This window comes from Ovis aries, chromosome 17 (genome assembly GCF_016772045.2).
Source record: "Ovis aries strain OAR_USU_Benz2616 breed Rambouillet chromosome 17, ARS-UI_Ramb_v3.0, whole genome shotgun sequence".
Classification (NCBI taxonomy): Eukaryota; Metazoa; Chordata; class Mammalia; order Artiodactyla; family Bovidae; genus Ovis; species Ovis aries.
The window spans coordinates 30927040-30948167 of record NC_056070.1 but is presented as its reverse complement, the minus strand read 5'-3'; the positions used below and the strand labels follow the sequence as shown (position 1 = coordinate 30948167).

Here is a 21128-nt window from a genome sequence, read left to right as displayed (position 1 = left end):
TCCTTCCAATGAATATTCAGGACTAATTTCCTTTAGGATGGACTGGTTGCATCTCCTTGCAGTCCAAGAGACTCTCAAGAGTCTTCCCCAACACCACAGTTCAAAAGCATCAATTCTTCACTGCTCACCTTTCTTTATAGTCCAACTCTCACATCCATACATGACTACTGAAAAAATCATAGCCCTGACTAGATGGACCTCTGTTAGAAAAGTAATGTCTGTTTTTTAATATGCTGTCTAGGTTGCTCATAGCTTTTCTTCCAAGGAGCAAGCATCTTTTAATTTAATGACTTTAGTCACTATCTTCAGTGATTTGGGAGCCCAAAAAATAAAAGTCTCTCACTGTTTCCATTGTTTCCCCAACTATTTGTCATGAAGTAATGGGACTGGATGCCATGATCTTAGTGTTCTGAATGTTGAGTTTTAAGCCAATTTTTTCACTCTCCTCTTTCACTTTCATCAAGAGGCTCTTTAGTTCCTCTTCATTTTCTGCCATAAGTGTGGTGTCATCTGCATATCTGAGGTTACTGATATTTCTCCTGGCAATCTTGATTCCAACTTGTGCTTCATTCAGTCTGGCATTTCACATGATGTACTCTGCATATAAGTTAAATAAGTAGGGTGACAATATACAGTCTTGATGTACTCCTTTCCTGATTTGGAACCAGTCTGTTGTTCCATGTCCAGTTCTAAATGTTACTTCTTGACCTGCATACAGAATTCTCTGGAGGCAGGTGAAATGGTCTGGTATTCCCATCCCTTTATGAAATTTCCAGTTGTTGTGATCCACACAGTCATTAAAGCAGAATAGATGTTTTTTAGGAAATATCTTGCTTTTTCTATGATCCAGTGGACGTTGGCAATTTGATCTCTGGTTCCTCTGCTTTTTCTAAATCCAGCTTGAACACCTGGAAGTTCACAGTTCACATACTGTTGAAGCCTGGCTTGGAGAATTTTGAAGGCACTGGTCATTGCAGATACCCTCTTCCAACAACACAAGAGAAGACTCTGCACATGGAGATCACCAGATGGTCAATATTGAAGTCAAATTGATTATATCCTTTGCAGCCAAAGATAGAGAAGCTCTATACAGTCAGCAAAAACAAGACTGGGAGCTAACTGTGGCTCAGGTCATGAACTTCTTATTGCCAAATTCAGACATAAACTGAAGAAAGTAGGGGAAACCACTAGACCATTCACATATGACCTAAATCAAATCCCTTATGATTATACAGTAGAAGTGACTAATAGATTCAAGGGATTAGATCTGAGAGACAGTGTGCCTGAAGAACTATAGATTGAGGTTCATGACATTGTATAGGAGGCAGTGATCAACACCATCCTCAAGAAAAAGAAATGCAAAAAGGCAAAAATGGTTGTTTGAGGAGGCCTTACGAATAGCTGAGAAAAGAAAATAAGTGAAAAGCAAAGGAGAAAAGGAAAGATATACCCATTTGAATGCAGAGTTCCAAAGAATAGCAAGGAGAGATAAGAAAGCATCCCTCAGTGGTCAATGCAAAGTAATAGAGAAAAACAACAGAATGGGAAAAACTAGAGATCTCTTCAAGAAAATTAGAGATACCAAGGGAACATTTAGCCAAAGATGGGCACAATAAAGGACAGAAACATATGGACCTAACAGAAGCAGAGGATATTAAGAAGAGTGGCAAAAATACACAGAAAAACTACACAAAAAAGATATTAATGACCCAGATAACCATGATGGTTATATGATCTCTCACCTTGAACCAGACATCTTTGAATGCAGAGTTGAGTGGGCCTTAGAAGTGTCATTACAAACAAACCTAGTGGAGGTGATGGAATTCCAGTTGAGCTATTTCAAATCCTGAAAGATGATGCTGTGAAAATGCTGTACTCAATATATCAACAAATTTGGAAAAGTCAGCAGTGGCCACAGGACTGGAAAAGGTCAGTTTTCATTCCAATCCAAAAGAATTTCTATATTTTTATTTAACAATTTCATTTGGAATCTGGTTGACTGATTATACTTGTATTCCAGGAGAGCACAATGCACTGAAGTGTGCTTGCCTTAGCATCTTGTTGGTCCCATGTCTGAGATTACATACAAGCCAGATCTCATGTCTTTACTTTCCTAAATTATACATCTAGATGATATAGGACTTTTTTTTTAATTTCTCAAAGCTTTGGAAACTTAAAGTGCACAAAATATATGGTCATATCTCTATTATACAGTTTTATAGTCTAATACTGGCATTTCCTATATGTGTTTAACTTTGCATGATACACACAAAATGGAGAAAAATCACTACACTAAAAGAACCAGCATGATTGAAATGTCAGAGTCAGTAGCCTATGGTGTAAAAATTGTAGTCATTGAGGTATAAATTCAGGAATATCTATGAATAATTACTACAGAAAGAAGCAAAGACTATTCCCTTTGGGTGTGAATATTCACAGAGAATAACATGGTGGTCTATTTGCTAAAGCAAATGATAATACAAAAGGTATTCTTCTTACAGTTTATATTTCTGGTCTGCTAAATATGGCAGGTTAATGTTTTTTAATGGACGGAAAATTTTTACGAGATGCTAAAAACAATGCACTTTAAAGAAAGAGTCTAGGAAATTTAATTACCTAATTAAGAGGCATTTAATTTGAATAAGTTTAGACAAAAGGAGAAAAATTATTTCAAAGGTGCTGCTTGCAAATATTTATGTAAAGACAGTTTCCCAGTCATTAAACTATTTTTAATGAACATGTAAGAGATAAACCTATATGAAGGTCAAGCTCCTTGAAGAAATATAATTCCTTAAAGGCTTTGATTTAAATCTGTAGTTTGGACTTTCTCCACAAGAAAACAAAAGTTCAGACACATGAGATATACGTTCTCAACCACACTCAAGTGAACCACATTTACTACTGAGAAAGTCAACACATAAGATGCGCAGCAACTGGGAAGTGAAATGCCATGCCTGTGTTCACTTTTACACCACCCTTATGGCAGAAAGTGAAGAGGAACTAAAAAGCCTCTTGATGAAAGTGAAAGAGGAGAGTTAAAAGGTTGGCCTAAAGCTCAACATTCAGAAAACGAAGATCATGGCAGCTGGTCCCATCACTTCATGGGAAATAGATGGGGAAACAGTGGAAACTGTGTCAAACTTTATTTTTTGGGGCTACAAAATCACAGCAGATGGTGACTGCAGCCATGAAATTAAAAGATGCTTACTCCTTGGAAGAAAAGTTATGACCAACCTAGATAGTATATTCAAAAGCAGAGACATTACTTTGCCAACAAAGTTCCGTCTAGTCAAGGCTATGGTTTTTCCTGTGGTCATGTATGGATGTGAGAGTTGGACTGTGAAGAAGGCTGAGCACAGAAGAATTGATACTTTTGAACTGTGGTGTTGGAGAAGAATCTTGAGAGTCCCCTGGACTGCAAGGAGATCCAACCAGTCCATTCTGAAGGAGATCAGCCCTGGGATTTCTTTGGAGGGAATGATGCTAAAGCTGAAACTCCAGTACTTTGGCCACCTCATGTGAAGAGTTGACTCACTGGAAAAGACTCTGATGCTGGGAGGGATTGGGGAAAGGAGGAGAAGGGGACAACAGAGGATGAGATGGCTAGATGGCATCACTGACTCAATGGACGTGAATCTGAGTGAACTCTGGGAGTTGGTGATGGACAGGGAGGCCTGGCGTGCTCCAATTCATGGGGTCACAAAGAGTCGGACCCGACTGAGCGACTGAACTGACCTGAACTGAATAGAGCAACACTCACACACACAGCAATCTTCAGCCCCACTTTGTATGTTCATGCTCAGAAATGGCATCTTAGCTTTCTGCTCTCCCTCTTACTCTGCCCCAAAATGGTACACTTGGGATGATGTGCGATTTGGCCTACAGGCTGTAGTTTGCAAATCTCTGCTCTATGTTCTTAACATTGCTTTTGTTATTGTCGAATTTTAATGAAATATATGTATGTTCCAAATTAGCAAGTGTTTATTGTGAAGTGAAGTGAAGTTGCTCAGTCGTGTCCGATTCTTTGCAGCCCCATGGACTGTAGCATACCAGGCTCCTCGGTCCACGGGATTCTCTAGGCAAGAGTACTGGAGTGGGTTGCCATTTCCTTCTCCAGGGAATCTTCCCGACCCAGGGATTGAACCTGGGTCTCCCACATTGTAGGCAGACGCTTTACTGTCTGAGCTACCTTTAATAAAAATGGTATTCTATGGGCAAGCTAATTTGGTAAAATCCAAGTTACCCAGTCATCCCTGACACACACAAATTCAGCTATCATAGCTTCCCACATGCATTTTAAAGGAGTAAACTCAATATAGTTTGAAATAACAGTTCAGTTCAGGCACAGTTCACAACTATAATCACTATGGGTCAAGATATTATTGCATCTGTAAATTAAAAATAAACAATGATAGCACTGTGTTTGTTAAGCTGAAGAAAGAGTATTTGGCTTACTTTAATAATGTAACTCTATCTACAAATCATTCTCTGAATCTTGCAGAATTTATTTTCTTGAAGGTATCCATCATGTGTTTCTTCCCTATTTTTTAAAAAAATACTTTAATGAAATTAAGAAGTATTAATCCATTCATACTTTTTTGTTTTGTAATTTTTTACTGGCATAATTATATATACAAATTTAATACATTAAAAATTCCCTATATTTCTTTTCCTGCTATTATCTGCTTCATTTCATGATTATTACAAAAATAGCTTTATTATATAAGGAATACTATAAGACAGTCCACTTTGAGGATAACTCACCATATATACAGCATTGTTCCATGGGTTTATTGAGCAAGCATACGCATTTTGAACATTTATTTACTCAGTAAAATATTTAAATGTTTTCAGAGGTAAAAATGCATTAAAATAAAATTAATCTGAGAAATCAACAAAGCGTTAATAATATATTAGAGAAAGTTCAGAGAACACGAAGGTTGAAATCTTCACATTCAAAGATTATCCAGGCCTAATCAGATAAAATCTGGAGAAGGCAATGGCACCCCACTCCAGTACTCTTGCCTGGAAAATCCCATGGATGGAGGAGCCTGGTAGGTTGCAGTCCATGGGGTCACTAAGAGTCGGACACGACTGAGCGATTTCACTTTCACTTTTCACTTTCATGCATGGGAGAAGGAAACGGCAACCCACTCCAGTATTCTTGCCTGGAGAATCCCAGGGATGGGAGAGCCCAGTGGGCTGCCGTCTATGGGGTCGCACAGAGTCGGACACGACTGACGCGACTTAGCAGCAGCAGCAGCAATCAGATAAAATCAGTAATGAGAACGTTCACAAGATTAATAAAATGCAAATAATAAGCAAGCTGCAATCATGGTAAAAGAACATAGTTTAGGAAATGTGTATTGTAGCTATGACAACAGGTGAGTTTGAATACTGGCCTCATTACCAATTACCTACCTGATATAAAAGTGAATTTCCTCAAAAGAAGTTGGCTTTCATATAAATCTAGTCTTTTCAAACATATTATAAAGTCAGAAGGGAGACTTCTGTTAAAATCTGATACTTGTATTATCTATTGCTTTGGTCTCTCAAGAGATGAATCACTGGACTCATTATCATATATCTAAGAAAAATAGGATGACTAATTCGTTTGAAAGGAAACACAATAATGAAAACAAATTCCTTTATTATCATCACATTCTTTAGCATTCAAACTATTATATAGCTTTAGAGATGTTAATAACATATAGTTTAATTAATTCATCAAACCTATATTGAGAATTGACTAGGTCTGAGCAAGAAATACCAACACAAGGTTTTCCAAGTCCATTCTTCAACGAAAAGTAAAAAGAGGGCAGGGAACTAAATGATAGAGTGAGGAGAAAAGAAAAGAGAACAGAAATGTAGACTGCCTCACAGGATCTCAACTGCAAAGTGTGTGGTACATGCAAGTTAACTAAATTCTATCATTTTGCTGTCAGAGCAAAATGTCTCCTTGTTTTAGAAAACTTTGACTTTACAAGCATAGTGTCTTTACCAATAAATATCTATATTGTTTCTGATCTTAACTGCTTGTTCTTTAACAAGATTTATGAACCTCTTCCTCCGTTACACAACAGCTGTCTTACATGTGCCATTCACTGATTAAACACAAATCTAAAGAACTGTCATACCAAGAGGTTTGAGTATTGCCAGTCTGGGCTAAAATGCTAAGATAATTCCAGAGTTCTTTCATCACTGAGAAAAATAACTAAATGCATAACATATATTTCCTCCAAATATTTTAAAATTATGGGCTTTGAATGATTTTGAAAACATCCCTACAATTATGAATGCCCTGGTGCAGTAAAAGAAGTGAACTAATCAGAAAACTTGGACTGTAATTCCAGTAAGCCATCTAAATTTATTAAACCAGTTTCTTAAAATAAGCAAATGATACCTACACTCAGACTGTTTGCGAAAATGAATTTACATACAAAGAGAGACTGAGCAAGAAGAAATGGTTTTTTAAAGATAAATTCTCAACATAAATAGATTCATTAGATTGGTGTATATCTAAACATAATTTAGGAAAAGTATTTTCCATCTATGGCTGCTTAAATTGTGCTTAAACATTCACCAGTGGCCAATTTTCTTCCCCCCAAATTATTACAGATTACACAAAAATTTCTACAATGATTTTGATGAGTCTCTTTAGAAAGATTTCCTTATTCTAAATATGACATTATGTGACTATAAATCTGAACCATTACAAAGTAAATATGATTCATGAGTTGGTTGTTTCGGGAAAATTTTCAGAAGGGTGTTTTGAAGTCAAAGACAAAAAAAACCCTCAAAAGCTTGCAACTATGATTAAATATCCTGTGAAACATATATAATTTGTGGAGAATTCATTGATACAGTCATTCTTTGGGTTTGTTTTTAACACTGAATGTTGCATATTCTGTACAACGTTCAGAATATAAACGTACAAAAAGTTGTTTTATTTTTAACAATTAATGCATGTATATGTTACCTTATAAAATTTGTAATGAAAAGTAACAGCTTCTTCCCTATCCCTCCCGCACACATCAACATAAGGCCCAGTCCCACCAGCCAGAGGCAATAATTTGTATTTCTTGCTTTTATTGGTTACTTCCACAACTCTAAGTACTATGTTCCTGTCTAATTCTGCTATCCAGGGAATATATACCAGTTGGTGCTACTTAGCAGTGTTTTGGTTTTTCTCACCCAAGCAGCCAGTTTTCCTTTCAGGCTTAGTGACTGTGATTCCCTTTTTCCTGTTTGAGGAAAGGATTATGTTGATTACAGGGGTATCTAGCAGTCATCAGGCCTCTCTCTCAACTGAGAAGCTTGCTGGGAGCTCTATGTACGCAACTTAGGGGTATGGACTAACTTCTTTGGAGTGTATGTATCGTGGTGGTCCCACAACAGTCAGGCTGTATGTAGAGGACTATTTTGGAGTGCCAATGTCCACTTTAGTAACCTCAGCTCTCCTTAAGAAGGTTAGCCATTCCCTTTACAGAAGAGCCCTCTGATTTTCTTGTCCAGGTAAATACACACCAAAGTTGTTCAGTGCTTGGGGTACAAAATGCTAGAGGATACAGGAATAGCATCTCATACAAGGATTCCATAACACATCTTTAATTATCTGCCTATTTCAGCTGCTCTTCTCATATCTACACTCAGTACCTGCCTCTGGGGTTCCACTTAGAGTCACCTGGTAATACCTCTAAAAGCTTCATAGGGTCATATTATTCTTAAATAGTTTTTTTTTTTGTACCATGTTGAATCTACTTCCCAGCTCATATTCACTTTACAACTTCTACAGACTTGCTGCTGTCTCTCCAAGTATGATGCTTCATTGCCATGTGTTTATTTTCATTTGGAGATTGTTTCTATTCTCTTAGTGCTCTCTCCCTAAACAACATTCTGAATAATTTTATCCATGCACCTATACAACCATCAGAATCATCCTGTTCATCTGTGTCTGCTTAACCTCTATCTTCCTAGAACAACATGCTTTTATATTTTAGTCTCCGTTCATCCTTTAAGTATCACCTTTTGGGGGAATCTTCTCTGATCTCTGTCTTGTGTCCCTTCAAGGAGTCCCCACAGCACCTCATTTTCCATCGCAGAGTTTACTGCAGTAGCTTTGACTAGTCTCTTTTTCTTAAAGCTAGGAGGTCCTTGATAATAGAGTCTGAAATGTTTCCAAATTGCATATTATTGAGCTTAATTTCCTATCTAAAATGTTTTTCAAATTAATGTAAAAAGTGATCCAGGAAAATGTTTTTAGTATTTATTTCCTAGAGAATATACTCTAGAAAGAATTCCAGCCTCAAAAACCATTAGTATGGAACTTGTTGGTCAAGAAAGTCTGGGAGATACTGTTATATATCCTTTGCATAAATATACAATTCACATCTTAGCATATTAAAGGTTCTAAACAAAGTAAAGTTATATTTTATTAACTTGGTATTTCCTAAAGTTTTTAGCTATGTAATTTTATTATGAAACAAAGGCTAACATCCCACAGTTATAGTGCATGAGAAAAAATAGAGGACTGTATGAAATCTAGGATAGAAATGTGATAATTCTGGATAGGCAGGCAGCTTATAATCAAAGAGGACTTTTGCATGAGCACTAGCCTTTGATTCTTGTGCGAGGGCTAAAGGTAAACACTGGAGAAATTCTTTATACCTCTCCTTGGGAGAGAAGTTTAGGGCTTCATTAAGAGTCAGATGTGTGCTTGTTATGCCACAGTGCCTGGCAGAGGTCATCCTTTGTGGGCCAAGGTCAAGGCAAAAATGTTGTTAGGCAGAACTTCAGTCTTTACCAAAAGAAAAATAATTCACTCGAACACAGCTTAAATTAGTCTAAACATAAAATGATTTTCTTAAAAAAATAATAATCACTTTTAACCTTTTCTAAGGGTAAATCCTTCCCTGGTGGCTCAGCAGTAAAGAATCTGCCTGCAATGCAGGAGATACAGGAGACCCAGATTCTATCCCTGGGTTGGGAAGATCCTCTGGAAGGAGGAATGACAACCCACTCCAGCATTCTAGGGTGGAGAATCTCACAGACAGAGGAGCCTGGTGGGCTATAGTTACATAGGGTAGCCAACAGTCCTTAAAAATCTAGGAATAAAACCACAGAGTTGGGAGGGAGGTTCAAGAGGGAGGGGGCCTGTGTACACCTATAGTTAATTCATGTTGCTGTATGACAGAAATCAAACCAATATTGTAAAGCAATCATCAATTAAAAATAAATATAATTATATATAAAAAGAAGAGTTGGATATGACTAAAGTGACTTAGCACACAAGCCCAAGGGTAAATGCATAGATAAGTTATATCAAATCAGCCACTGGAATGGTGTTCTGGCACCAATTTCGATCAGTTGAGGCTGCTGGACGGATATCAACTATGTATTTGAAACATTTTAGGACATTTGTCTCTATGCACAAAAGTAGGATGTCAAGAAACACCTGGAGTTACAGGCAAATTTGGCCTTGGAATGCAGAATGAAGCAGGGCAAAGACTAATAGAGTTTTGCCAAGAAAATGCACTGGTCATAGCAAACACCCTCTTCCAACAACACAAGAGAAGACTTTACATATGGACATCACCAGATGTTCAACACCCAAATCAGACTGATTATATTCTTTGCAGCCAAAGATGGAGAAGCTCTATACAGTCAACAAAAACAAGACCAGGAGCTGACTGTGGCTCAGATCATGTACTCCTTATTACCAGATTCAGATTTAAATTGAAGAAAGTAGGGAAAACTGCTAGACCATTCAGGTATGACCTAAATCAAATCCCTTATGATTATACAGTGGAAGTGAGAAATAGATTGAAGGGCCTAGATCTGATAGATAGAGTGCCTGATGAACTATGGAATGAGATTTGTGACATTGTACATGAGACAGGGATCAAGACCATCCCCATGGAAAAGAAATGCAAAAAAGCAAAATGGCTGCCTGAGGAGGCCTTAGAAATAGCTGTGAAAAGAAGAGAGGTGAAAAGCAAAAGAGAAAAGGAAAGATTTAAGCATCTGAATGCAGAGTTCCAAAGAAGAGCAAGAAGAGTTAAGAAAGACTTCTTCAGCGATCAGTGCAAAGAAATAGAGGAAAACAACAGAATGGGAAAGACTAGAGATCTCTTCAAGAAAATTAGAGATACCAAGGGAACATTTCATGCAAAGATAGGCTCGATAAAGGACAGAAATGGTCTGGACCTAACAGAAGCAGAAGATATTAAGAAGAGGTGGAAAGAATACATGTTAGAACTGTACAAAAAAGATCTTCATGACCCAGATAATCATGATGATGTGATCACTAATCTAGAGCCAGACATCTTGGAAAGTGAAGTCAAGTGGGCCTTAGAAAGCATCACTATGAACAAAGCTAGTGGAGGTGATGGAATTCCAGTGGAGCTGTTTCAAATCCTGAAAGATGATGCTGTGAAAGTGCTGCACACAATATGCCAGCAAATTTGGAACACTCAGCAGTGGCCACAGGACTGGAAAGGTCAGTTTTCATTCCAATTCCAAAGAAAGGCAATACCAAAGAATGCTCAAACTACAGCACAATTGCACTCATCTCACACGCTAGTAAAGTAATGCTCAAAATTCTCCAAGCCAGGCTTTAGCAATACATGAACCGTGAACTCCCTGATGTTCAAGCTGGTTTTAGAAAAGGCAGAGGAACCAGATCAAATTGCCAATGGAAAAAGCAAGAGAGTTCCAGAAAAACATCTATTTCTGCTTTATTGACTATGCCAAAACCTTTCACTGTGCGGATCACAATAAACTGTGGAAAATTCTGAAAGAGATGGGAACACCAGACCACCTGACCTGCCTCTTGAGAAACCTATATGCAGGTCAGGAAGCAACAGTTAGAACTGGACATGGAACAACAGACTGGTTCCAAATAGGAAAAGGAGTGCATCAAGGCTGTATATTGTCACCCTGCTTATTTAACTTATATGCAGAGTACATCATGAGAAACGCTGGACTGGAAAAAACACAAGCTGGAATCAAGATTACTGGGAGAAATATCAACAACCTCAGATATGCAGATGACACCACCCTTATGGCAGAAAGTGAAGAGGAACTAAAAAGCCTCTTGATGAAAGTGAAAGAGGAGAGCAAAAAAGTTGGCTTAAAGCTCAACAATTCAGAAAATGAAGATCATGGCATCCAGTCCCATCACTTCATGGGAAATAGATGGGGAAACAGTGGAAACAGTGTCAGACTTTATTTTGGGGGGCTCCAAAATCACTGCAGATGGTGACTGCAGCCATGAGATTAAAAGATGCTTACTCCTTGGAAGAAAAGTTATGACCAACCTAGATAGTATGTTCAAAAGCAGAGACATTACTTTGCTGACTAAGGTCCAGCTAGTCAAGGCTATGGTTTTTCCTGTGGTCATGTATGGATGTGAGAGTTGGACTGTGAAGAAGGCTGAGTGCCGAAGAATTGATGCTTTTGAACTGTGGTGTTGGAGAAGACTCTTGAGAGTCCCTTGGACTGCAAGGAGATCCAACCAGTCCATTCTGAAGGAGATCAGCCCTGGGATTTCTTTGGAAGGAATGATGCTAAAGCTGAAACTCCAGTACTTTGGCCACCTCATGTGAAGTGTTGACTCATTGGAAAAGACTCTGATGCTGGGAGGGATTGGGGGCAGGAGGAGAAGGGGACGACCGAGGATGACATGGCTGGATGGCATCACGGACTCGATGGACGTGAGTATGAGTGAACTCCGGGAGATGGTGATGAGGCCTGGCGTGCTGCGATTCATGGGGTCGCAACGAGAAGGAGACGACTGAGCGACTGAAATGAACTGAACTGATATACCATTGTGCCTTATTTTCAGTGGGTAGTCCAGAAAAGAGACAAATTCAATCAGATAGGTAAACACAGAATTATGTGTTTTTTTATGGATATTTTTAACAAATTCTATCAATTTATAATTTTGTAAGAAAGAATTTTGAAACACTATCACATGATTAGAGACTTTTTCAAATATTGAACCACAACCTAGGTTTAGGCTGAATTTTATTTGAATGTGATGTTCTGTCTCTCTTTTTTGGTTTAAAAATTTAGACTATCAATTTATGTGAATGAGAAAATACATAAATCTACATCTTTAGTGCAATGAACACAAGTCTAGGAGAAAAGAAATTGGTCCTGGCCTAGGTTTACCACCAATTACTTACATGACGCTGCCTGCACTCTCTCATTTCTGAGTCTTCGTTCTGTCCAGATGTAATTTTGGAGAAGGGTGAATAAAACAGTAATAGTAGATTAAGTTAAATGCTTATGAGGCCAAAAAGACAAATATTATAAATTCTACATATATGAAGTATATAGAGTAGTCAGAATCATAGAGACAGAGAATACAGTGATGATTGCCAAGGGTTGGTGGGATGGGGCAATGGAGAATTACTCCTTAGTATTTATGGATCTTCCGTTTAAGTTAAAAAAAAAAGTTCTGGCAATGGATGTTGGTGATGGTTGCACAGTAATGTGAGTATAGTTAATGCCACTGAACTATATACTTAAAATGCCTAAAATGCTAAAATATGTGCTATATATATTTTATCCCAATTAAAAGAAAAGCATTTAAATGCTTTCAATTCCTAGAGGAGCCAATGAGATAACATAAATGAAAAGGCTGCTTTGAGTATAATGCAGTAAGAATTGGTGTATGTCATATTGGAGAATAAATGCTCAGCTGCTGCTGCTGCTAGGTCACTTCAGTCGTGTCCAACTCTGTGTGACCCCATAGACAGCAGCCCACCAGGCTCCCCAATCCCTGGGATTCTCCAGGCAAGAATACTGGAGTGGGTTGCCATCTCTTTCTCAAATGCATGAAAGTGAAAAGTGAAAGTGAAGTCGCTCAGTCGTGTCCGACTCTTAGCGACCCCATGGACTGCAGCCTACCAGGCTCCTCCACCCATGGGATTTTCCAGGCAAGAGTACTGGAGTGGAGTGCCATTGCCTTCTCCAATAAATGCTCTAATCGGTATTAATTCAACAAATGTTTACTACGTGATCTGTACCTAAAAGCAAGGAGAATAATGCTGGAACATTGAAGAATCTTTTCCCACTAATTTAATATATCACATCTATATTTCTGGCACAACATAGCAAACCACTTTCTGACAGCACAATGACCAAGACCACCCCAGAAATGCACTATATAACCCTAAGCTGTGTTTGTTAAGAAGAGAAACAGAACAAAAAAATTTATGAGCTTCACTTTAGCTCCTATCAGTATATTTCAAGCAACAGAACACTTGTTCATTTTGCAGGTGGTGCTTTAAAGCCTGTACTATAGATTAAAAAAAAATCATTCCTAACAATTTTAAGCCCCTAAGACCCATTAATTAACTCTGTATTATGAAACATTTTTAAACCAATCATTTACCTCTTCTGTGCAAGCTGAAACGAATGCTAGCAAGCACTTTCACTTTAATAAATTGAGTTGTTTCAAAAGTTAAGATAACTGTATGCTCAAACTGTATTATGTGCATTGTAGGGTGATTTGAGTTATAAGAAATTCTTTATTGTGCATTTTAAAAAATCACCTTTCTGTGGGGAACCCATTAATTTCTTCCTGTCATCCTCCTCTCCTTTCTTCCAAGCCACCCACTAATCTAAGCATTCTTGAACACAAACCTTCTAAGTGTTTCTTCATGCATCTGTACTACATTGGGTAACTAAATGAAACACAGCTGGGAAATATGGAGTGGACATTGAAACGACTCATTAGGCAGCTGTACAGAATAGACAGAAGAAAGCGTCAGGAAAAGCTACCATGAAGATGCCTACGGTCATACATACCATTTCTTGTGGATGACTAGAAGCAACAGAAAATAAAGCCCTGGGGAAGAATAGGGAGTTTTAAGATTCCAATGCTAGATAGGAATAGAAATAAAACTTACTAAAAATACAGATTTGCAGATAAAATTCATACCAGAAAACACTCAATCCAAGACCATGATTAGTATTAACAAAGCTGAGGGTATGAATGATTAAAACAAAACAAAAACTGGCAATATTTTAAAGAAGTCAGCAATTAACAGGGAGCTTATGGCCCCAAATTATTGGTATTTTACTTTGCTTCTTAATCCTAAACTTGATAAGAAAATTAATGCAGCATGCAGGTCATGAAATTTGGAGCAGGAAATCTTAAGTTAAAGCTCAGCTTAGCCATTTTCTATCTGGATAAATGAGTCTGTTCACTAATCTAAAAATAAATGGAGATAATACAGACTGCAAAAAGCTATATCTGTAAGGATTCAGTTATATTAATTGATTTTTTTAAAATAGCATTACTTGAAACCAGACTAGCTTGGGTACTTCCTCTATTGTTTATTAGCTGCCTGACATATGAAAAATATTTAATGTCTCTAAACCTCAATGTATTCTAAGAAATGGGTAAGAAAATATACAAATTATAGGACTGTAATTATTACATGAAAGTGAAAGTGTAGTCACTCAGTCATGTTCGACCCTTTGCGACCCCATGGACTGTAGCCAACCAGGCTTCTCTGACCATGGAATTCTCCAGGCAACAATAATGCAGTGGGTTGTCATTCCCTTCTCCAGGGGATCTTCCCAACCTAGGGATCGAACCTGGGTCTCCTGCATTGCAGGCAGATTTGTTACTGTCTTAGCCACCAGGGAAGCCCAATTGTTACACAGGATAATATATGTAGTATGTTAGCACAATGTCACCTTATTATGCACTACAAAAGTTAATTATCACTAGTAAAAGAAAGTACTTAGAGAATAGTTCATGTTCTAAAAATCTTTGTTCAACCTAAATATGATAGAGGATAATTTATCTTAAGCACAATTATGCATGATTTTATCTTTGCCATCTATGACCTACATATATTTGAAATTTGTAATGATAACTAGGATGAACAGCAATATCAGCCAATGCTATACATACCTATACATGTACATATATGATCTAAACTAATGCAGTATTTTGAAAAGCTCATATAGCTAAATATCATACCTAAGGAAGAAAGTAAAGCTATGCTACTGATTTAAGAGACAATTAGCTAAGATATGCTAAGAGGAAAAGTGTTCTAGAGTTGCCAGTAAACATTGGAAGGCAAGACTACGAGAATCCAGAAAATGAAAATAACAATAATCTGAGAAACACAGCCCTCAATTCCGTTCAGTTCAGTCACTCAGTTATGTTCGACTCTGCGACCCCATGAATCGCAGCACTCCAGGCCTCCCTGTCCATCACCAACTCCAGGAGTTCACTCAAACTCACGTCCATTGAGTCAGTGATGCCATCCAGCCATCTCATCCTCTGTCCTAACTATCACCAAATGGCCTGTTCTTCCTCTTAGCTGTACCGCTTCCAGCAACCTCTTTCTGCAGGCTGACATGTCACTTAGCAAACTACTACCCAATTACTTCCTAACACCAAGTCATCTCTGCACTCAAAACACTTCCAAGATGTGTCCATTACCCAAGCATTTAAGTAAAATGCAGTCTAGGTTAAAATCTCTCTAAAGTGAGAGGTCAGTTCACTTACGTTCTCATTCTACCCTACACATAGAGCACGAAGTTCCAAGGACACGGAACCATCTACTGTGCCCAAGCACTTCCTGGGTGTTCTCATTTTCCTGCTCATCTGCATTTAGTTCTACCTGGAAGCCTTCTTTTCTGTCTTTACTTGTTTGAATACCCAGTTACATACCTTTATATATAACTTGTTTCAGCTTACAAAATATTTCCATCTGTTCTCTCATTCCCAAATACTGTCAGTTGAGTGCCAATTATGCAACAGGCATAAGAGATTCTGCAGGTGAAGTGATTTTTTTTTAATTTGCTGAATTTAATTAAAACTTCAGCTGTAAAGACAAAATGCTTTAGCTATAGAGTGATATTAAAGCAACTATAGTTTCACATCACTGAACTTTGCTGTTTGCTATTGGAATACATTCTTAAATAAGTGTGGTCATGTTATACATCATTTTAATGTGCATTTCTCACTTTATGTTTTTTTGCTAATGACTTATTACTCGCTGTTTATTTTAAATTTAGTTTAGATTAGGGAAGTGATGTTAGATAAAAAGCAACTTTGAGGGATTTTCTTATTTAAGTTCAAAATGGGTCGTAAGCAGCAGAGACAACTCACAACATCACCAACGCATTTGGCCCAGGAACTGCTAATGAACATACAGTGCAGTAGTTGTTCAAGAAGTTGTGCAAAGGAGATGAGCCTTGAAGATGAGCGTAGTGGCTGGCCATTATAAGTTGACAGTGGCCAATTGATAGGATCATCAAAGCTGATCCTCTTACAAGAGAAGCTGCTGAAGAACCCAAGGTTGACCATTCTATGGTCATTCAGCATTTGAAGCAAACTAGAAAGCTGAAAAAGCTTGACAAATGTGTGCCTCATGAGCTGACTGCAAATCAAAAAACAATCATCGGTTTGAAGTGTCATCTTCTTTTATTCTACACAACAAAACAAGCCATTTCTCAATCTGAATGTGACATGAGACAAAAAGGAGATTTTATATGACAAACAGCAAGGACCACCTCAGTGGGTGGACCAAAAAGAAGCTCCAAAGCACTTCCCAAGGCCAAACTTGCACCCAAAAAATGGTTATGGTCACTGTTTGGTGGTCTGCTGCCCATCTATCCACTACAGCTTTCTGAATCCAGGAGAAGCCATTACATCTGAGAAGTATACTGAGAAAATTGATGAGATGGACCAAAAACCGCAAAGCCTGCAGCCAACATTGGTCAACAGAATGAGCCTAATTTTCCATGACAATGCTGGACCGCACATCACACAAACAGTGCTTCAAAATTTGAATTAATTGGACTATGAAGCTTTGCCTCATGAGTCATATTCACCTGACATCTCGCCAAACACTACCACTTCTTCAAGCATCTCAACAACTTTTTGCAGGGCAAACACTTCCACAGTTGCTGGAGGCAGAATATGCCTTCCAAGAGTTCACTGAATCTGAAGCATGGATTTTTATGCTGCAGGAATAAACAAACTTTTTTCTCATTGAAAAAAATGTGTTGATTATATTGGTTCAGTTCAGTTCAGTCGTTCAGTCGTGTCTAACTCTTTGCAACCCCATTAACTGCAGCACACCAGGCCTCCCTGTCCATCACCATCTCCCAGAGTTCATTCAGACTCATGTCTATCGAGTCAGTGATGCCATCCAGCCATCTCATCCTCGGTCGTCCCCTTCTCCTCCTGCCCCCAATCCCTCCCAGCATCAGAATCTTTTCCAATGAGTCAACTCTTCACATGAGGTGGCCAAAGTACTGGAGCTTCAGCTTTAGCATCATTCCCTCCAAAGAAATCCCAGGGTTGATCTTCTTCAGAATGGACTGGTTGGATCTCCTTGCAGTCCAAGGGACTCTCAAGAGTCTTCTCCAACACCACAGTTCAAAAGCATCTATTCTTTGGCGCTCAGCCTTCTTCATAGTCCAACTCTCACATTCATACATGACCACAGGAAAAACCATAGCCTTGACTAGACAGACCTTAGTTAGCAAAGTAATGTCTCTGCTTTTGAATATACTATCTAAGTTGGTCATAACTTTTCTTCCAAGGAGTAAGCGTCTTTTAATTTCATGGCTGCAGTCACCATCTGCAGTGATTTTGTAGCCCAAAAAAATAAAGTCTGACACTGTTTCCACTGTTTCCCCATATATTTCCCATGAAGTGATGCAACCAGATGCCATGATTTTCATTTTCTGAATGTTGAGCTTTAAGCCAACATTTTTGCTCTCCTCTTTCACTTTCATCAAGAGGCTTTTTAGTTCCTCTTCACTTTCTGCCATAAGGGTGGTGTCATCTGCGTATCTGAGGTTATTGATATTTCTCCTGGCAATCTTGATTCCAGCTTGTGTTTCTTCCAGTCCAGCGTTTCTCATGATGTACTCTGCATATAAGTTATATAAGCAGGGTGACAATGTACAGCCTTGATGTACTCCTTTTCCTATTTGAAACCAGTATATTGGTTACTATTTGACTAATAGAGATGTGTTTGAGCCTAGTTATAATTGTTGCTGCTGCTGCTGCTAAGTCTCTTCAGTTATAATTGTTAGGCGTTAGAATAGGAAACAGGAGTCCAGAATGGCGGTGGCTAAAAGACAAGGAAGGGAAAAGCCTGCGAAAATAGAACAAAGGAAGGTCCGAGAACCGGAATGAGGACCTCAGGTAGAACAAACAGCACTCCTGGCTAGCCCAGTTTACACAGGGCAGGCCCAGGGGGAGGAAAAAGCATATAAAAAGAGGAGCCAAAGGGCCGGGGCCTCATCCCCAACTCGTGCTCTGGCTCTCTCTCTTCTCTTCATGTCTTTTGGGTTGGCATGCCCTCATGGCTCAAGGATGTATCTTCCTTTATTTTCTAAATAAAACTGAGCTGTAACACAGAGCTGTAACACTGTGAGAGAACTGTGACACGCAGAGGCATTTAACGTCTGTCGCTTCAAATTTTTGTTGTGACAAGACAGACGGAGGAAATTACACCCCCTTAACATAATGATACAGAATTTAGGATTCAAAAAGGGAATTACATTTTCACCAAGTTAATATTATGCATTCTAGAAAGCAATACATGTATTCTTCGGCTTGGGGGAGCACATGAGCTTGCGTTAAGGGTACTGAAAACTCCTTTGTGAACGTGTCTATAAATAAAAGAATGTTAAATCCTAAAAAAAAAAAAAAAAGAATATGGACACCTTATCTTTGACAAAGGAGGCAAGAATATACAATGGAGTAAAGACAATCTCTTTAACAAGTGGTGCTGGGAAAACTGGTCAACCACTTGTAAAAGAATGAAACTAGATCACTCTCTAACACCACACCACAAAAATAAACTCAAAATGGATTAAAGATCTAAACGCAAGACCAGAAACTATAAAACTCCTAGAGGAAAACATAGGCAAAACACTCTCTGACATAAATCACAGCAGGATCCTCTATGATCCACCTCCCAGAATACTGGAAATAAAAGCAAAAATAAACAAATGGGATCTAATTAAAATTAAAAGCTTCTGCACAACAAAGGAAACTATAAGCAAGGTGAAAAGACAGCCTTCTGAATGGGAGAAAATAATACCAAATGAAGCAACTGACAAACAACTAATCTCAAAAATATACAAGCAATTTATGCAGCTCAATTCCAGAAAAATAAACCACCCAATCAAAAAATGGGCCAAAGAACTAAATAGACATTTCTCCAAAGAAGACACACAGATGGCTAACAAACACATGAAAAGATGCTCAACATCACTCATTATTAGGGAAATGCAAATCAAGACCACTATGAGGTATCACTTCACACCAGTGAGAATGGCTGTGATCCAAAAGTCTGTAAGCAATAAATGCTGGAGAAAAGGCAACTCTCTTGCACTGAGTGTTGCAAGAGGGAATGCAAACTAGTACAGCCACTATGGAGAACAGTGTGGAGATTCCTTAAACAATTGCAAATAGAACTGCCTTATGACCCAGCAATCCCACTGCTGGGCATACACACTGAGGAAACCAAAATAGAAAGAGACACATGTACCCCAATGTTCATCGCAGCACTGTTTATAATAGCCAGGACATGGAAACAACCTAGATGTCCATCAGCAGAGGAATGGATAAGAAAGCTATGGTACATATACACAATGGAATATTACTCAGCCATTAAAAAGAATACATTTGAATCAGTTCTAATGAGATGGATAAAACTGGAGCCAATTATACAGAGTGAAGTAAGCCAGAAAGAAAAACACCAATACAGTATACTAACACATATACATGGAATTTAGAAAGATGGTAATGGTGACCTTCTATACGAGACAGCAAAAGAGACATAGATGTGTAGAGCGGACTTTTGGACTCTGAGGGAGAGGATGGGATGATTTGGGAGAATGGCATTGAAACATGTATGCTATCAGGTAAGAAACGGATTGCCAGTCTATGTTTGATGCAGGATACAGGATGCTTGGGGCTGGTGCACGGGGATGATCCAGAGAGATGATATGGGGTGGGAGGTGGGAGGGGGGTTCATGTTTGGGAACTCATGTACACCTGTGGTGGATTCATGTCAATGTATGGCAAAACCAATACAGTATTGTAAAGTAAAATAAAGTAAAAATAAAAATTAAAAAAAAATAAAATAAAATATTTTAAGAAAGCAAAAAAAAAAAAGAAAGAAAAGAACTTTTTAAAGGACTTATGATACAATCAGCAACTTGTCTCAAGCAATAATTTGTCTGCTTTGAAAAAAATTTAAACAAAGTTTCAGTTCACTTATGTCACTCAGTCGTGTCCAACTCTTTGCAACTCCATGGACAGCAGCACACCAGGCTTCCCTGTCCATCTCCAACTCCATGAGCTTCCTCAAACTCATGTCCATCGAGTCAGTGATGACATCCAACCATCTCATTCTCTGTCGTCCCTTTCTCCTTCTGCCTTCAATCTTACCCAGCAACAGGGTCTTTTCCAATGACTCAGTTCTTAACTTCAGGTGGCCAAAATATTGGAGTTTCAGTTTTCACATCAGTCCTTCCAATGTATATTCAGGACTGATTTCCTTTAGGATTGACCACTTTGATCTCATTGCAGTCCAAGGGACTCTCAAGAGTCATCTCCAACATGCTTTTTGATGTCTTCAAAAGCATCAATTCTTCCATGCTCAGCTTTCTTTATAGTCCAATTGTCACATCCATACATGACTACTGGGTTTTCAAAATTTGTTGGCATGTTGAGTGTAGCACCTTCACAGCATCATCTTTTAGGGTTTGAAATAGCTCAACTGGAATTCCAGCACCTCCCCTTCCTTTGTTCATAGTGACGCGTCCTAAGGCCCACTTGACTTCGCATTCGGGATGTCTGGCTCTAGTCTGCTGATCACACCATCGTGGTTATTTGCATCATGAAGATCTTTTTTGTCAGTTCTTCTGTGTATTCTTGCCACCTCTTTTTCATATCTTCTGCTTCTGTTAGGTCTATACCATTTCTATCCTTTATTGTGCCCATTTTTGCATGAAATGCAAATTTTCTTGAAAAGATCTCTAGTCTTTCCCATTCTATTGTTTTCCTCCATTTATTTGCACTGATCAATGAGGAAGGATTTCTTATCTCTCCTTGCTATTCT

At 38.4% G+C, this 21128-nt stretch overlaps 1 protein-coding gene across 1 annotated transcript in view; it reads left to right on the top strand.

Annotated features, from left to right (window-relative positions):
- LOC132657989 (uncharacterized) overlaps nucleotides 1–21128 on the top strand; it is an 86105-nt gene that overhangs the window by 47587 nt on the left and 17390 nt on the right. The window contains exon 2 of the mRNA XM_060400660.1: nucleotides 900–21128. This exon is cut by the window's right edge and continues 17390 nt beyond it. Coding sequence (XP_060256643.1) covers nucleotides 9484–10590 — 1107 coding nt within the window. The 5' untranslated portion in view covers nucleotides 900–9483 and the 3' untranslated portion in view covers nucleotides 10591–21128. The remainder of the gene's footprint in view (nucleotides 1–899) is intronic.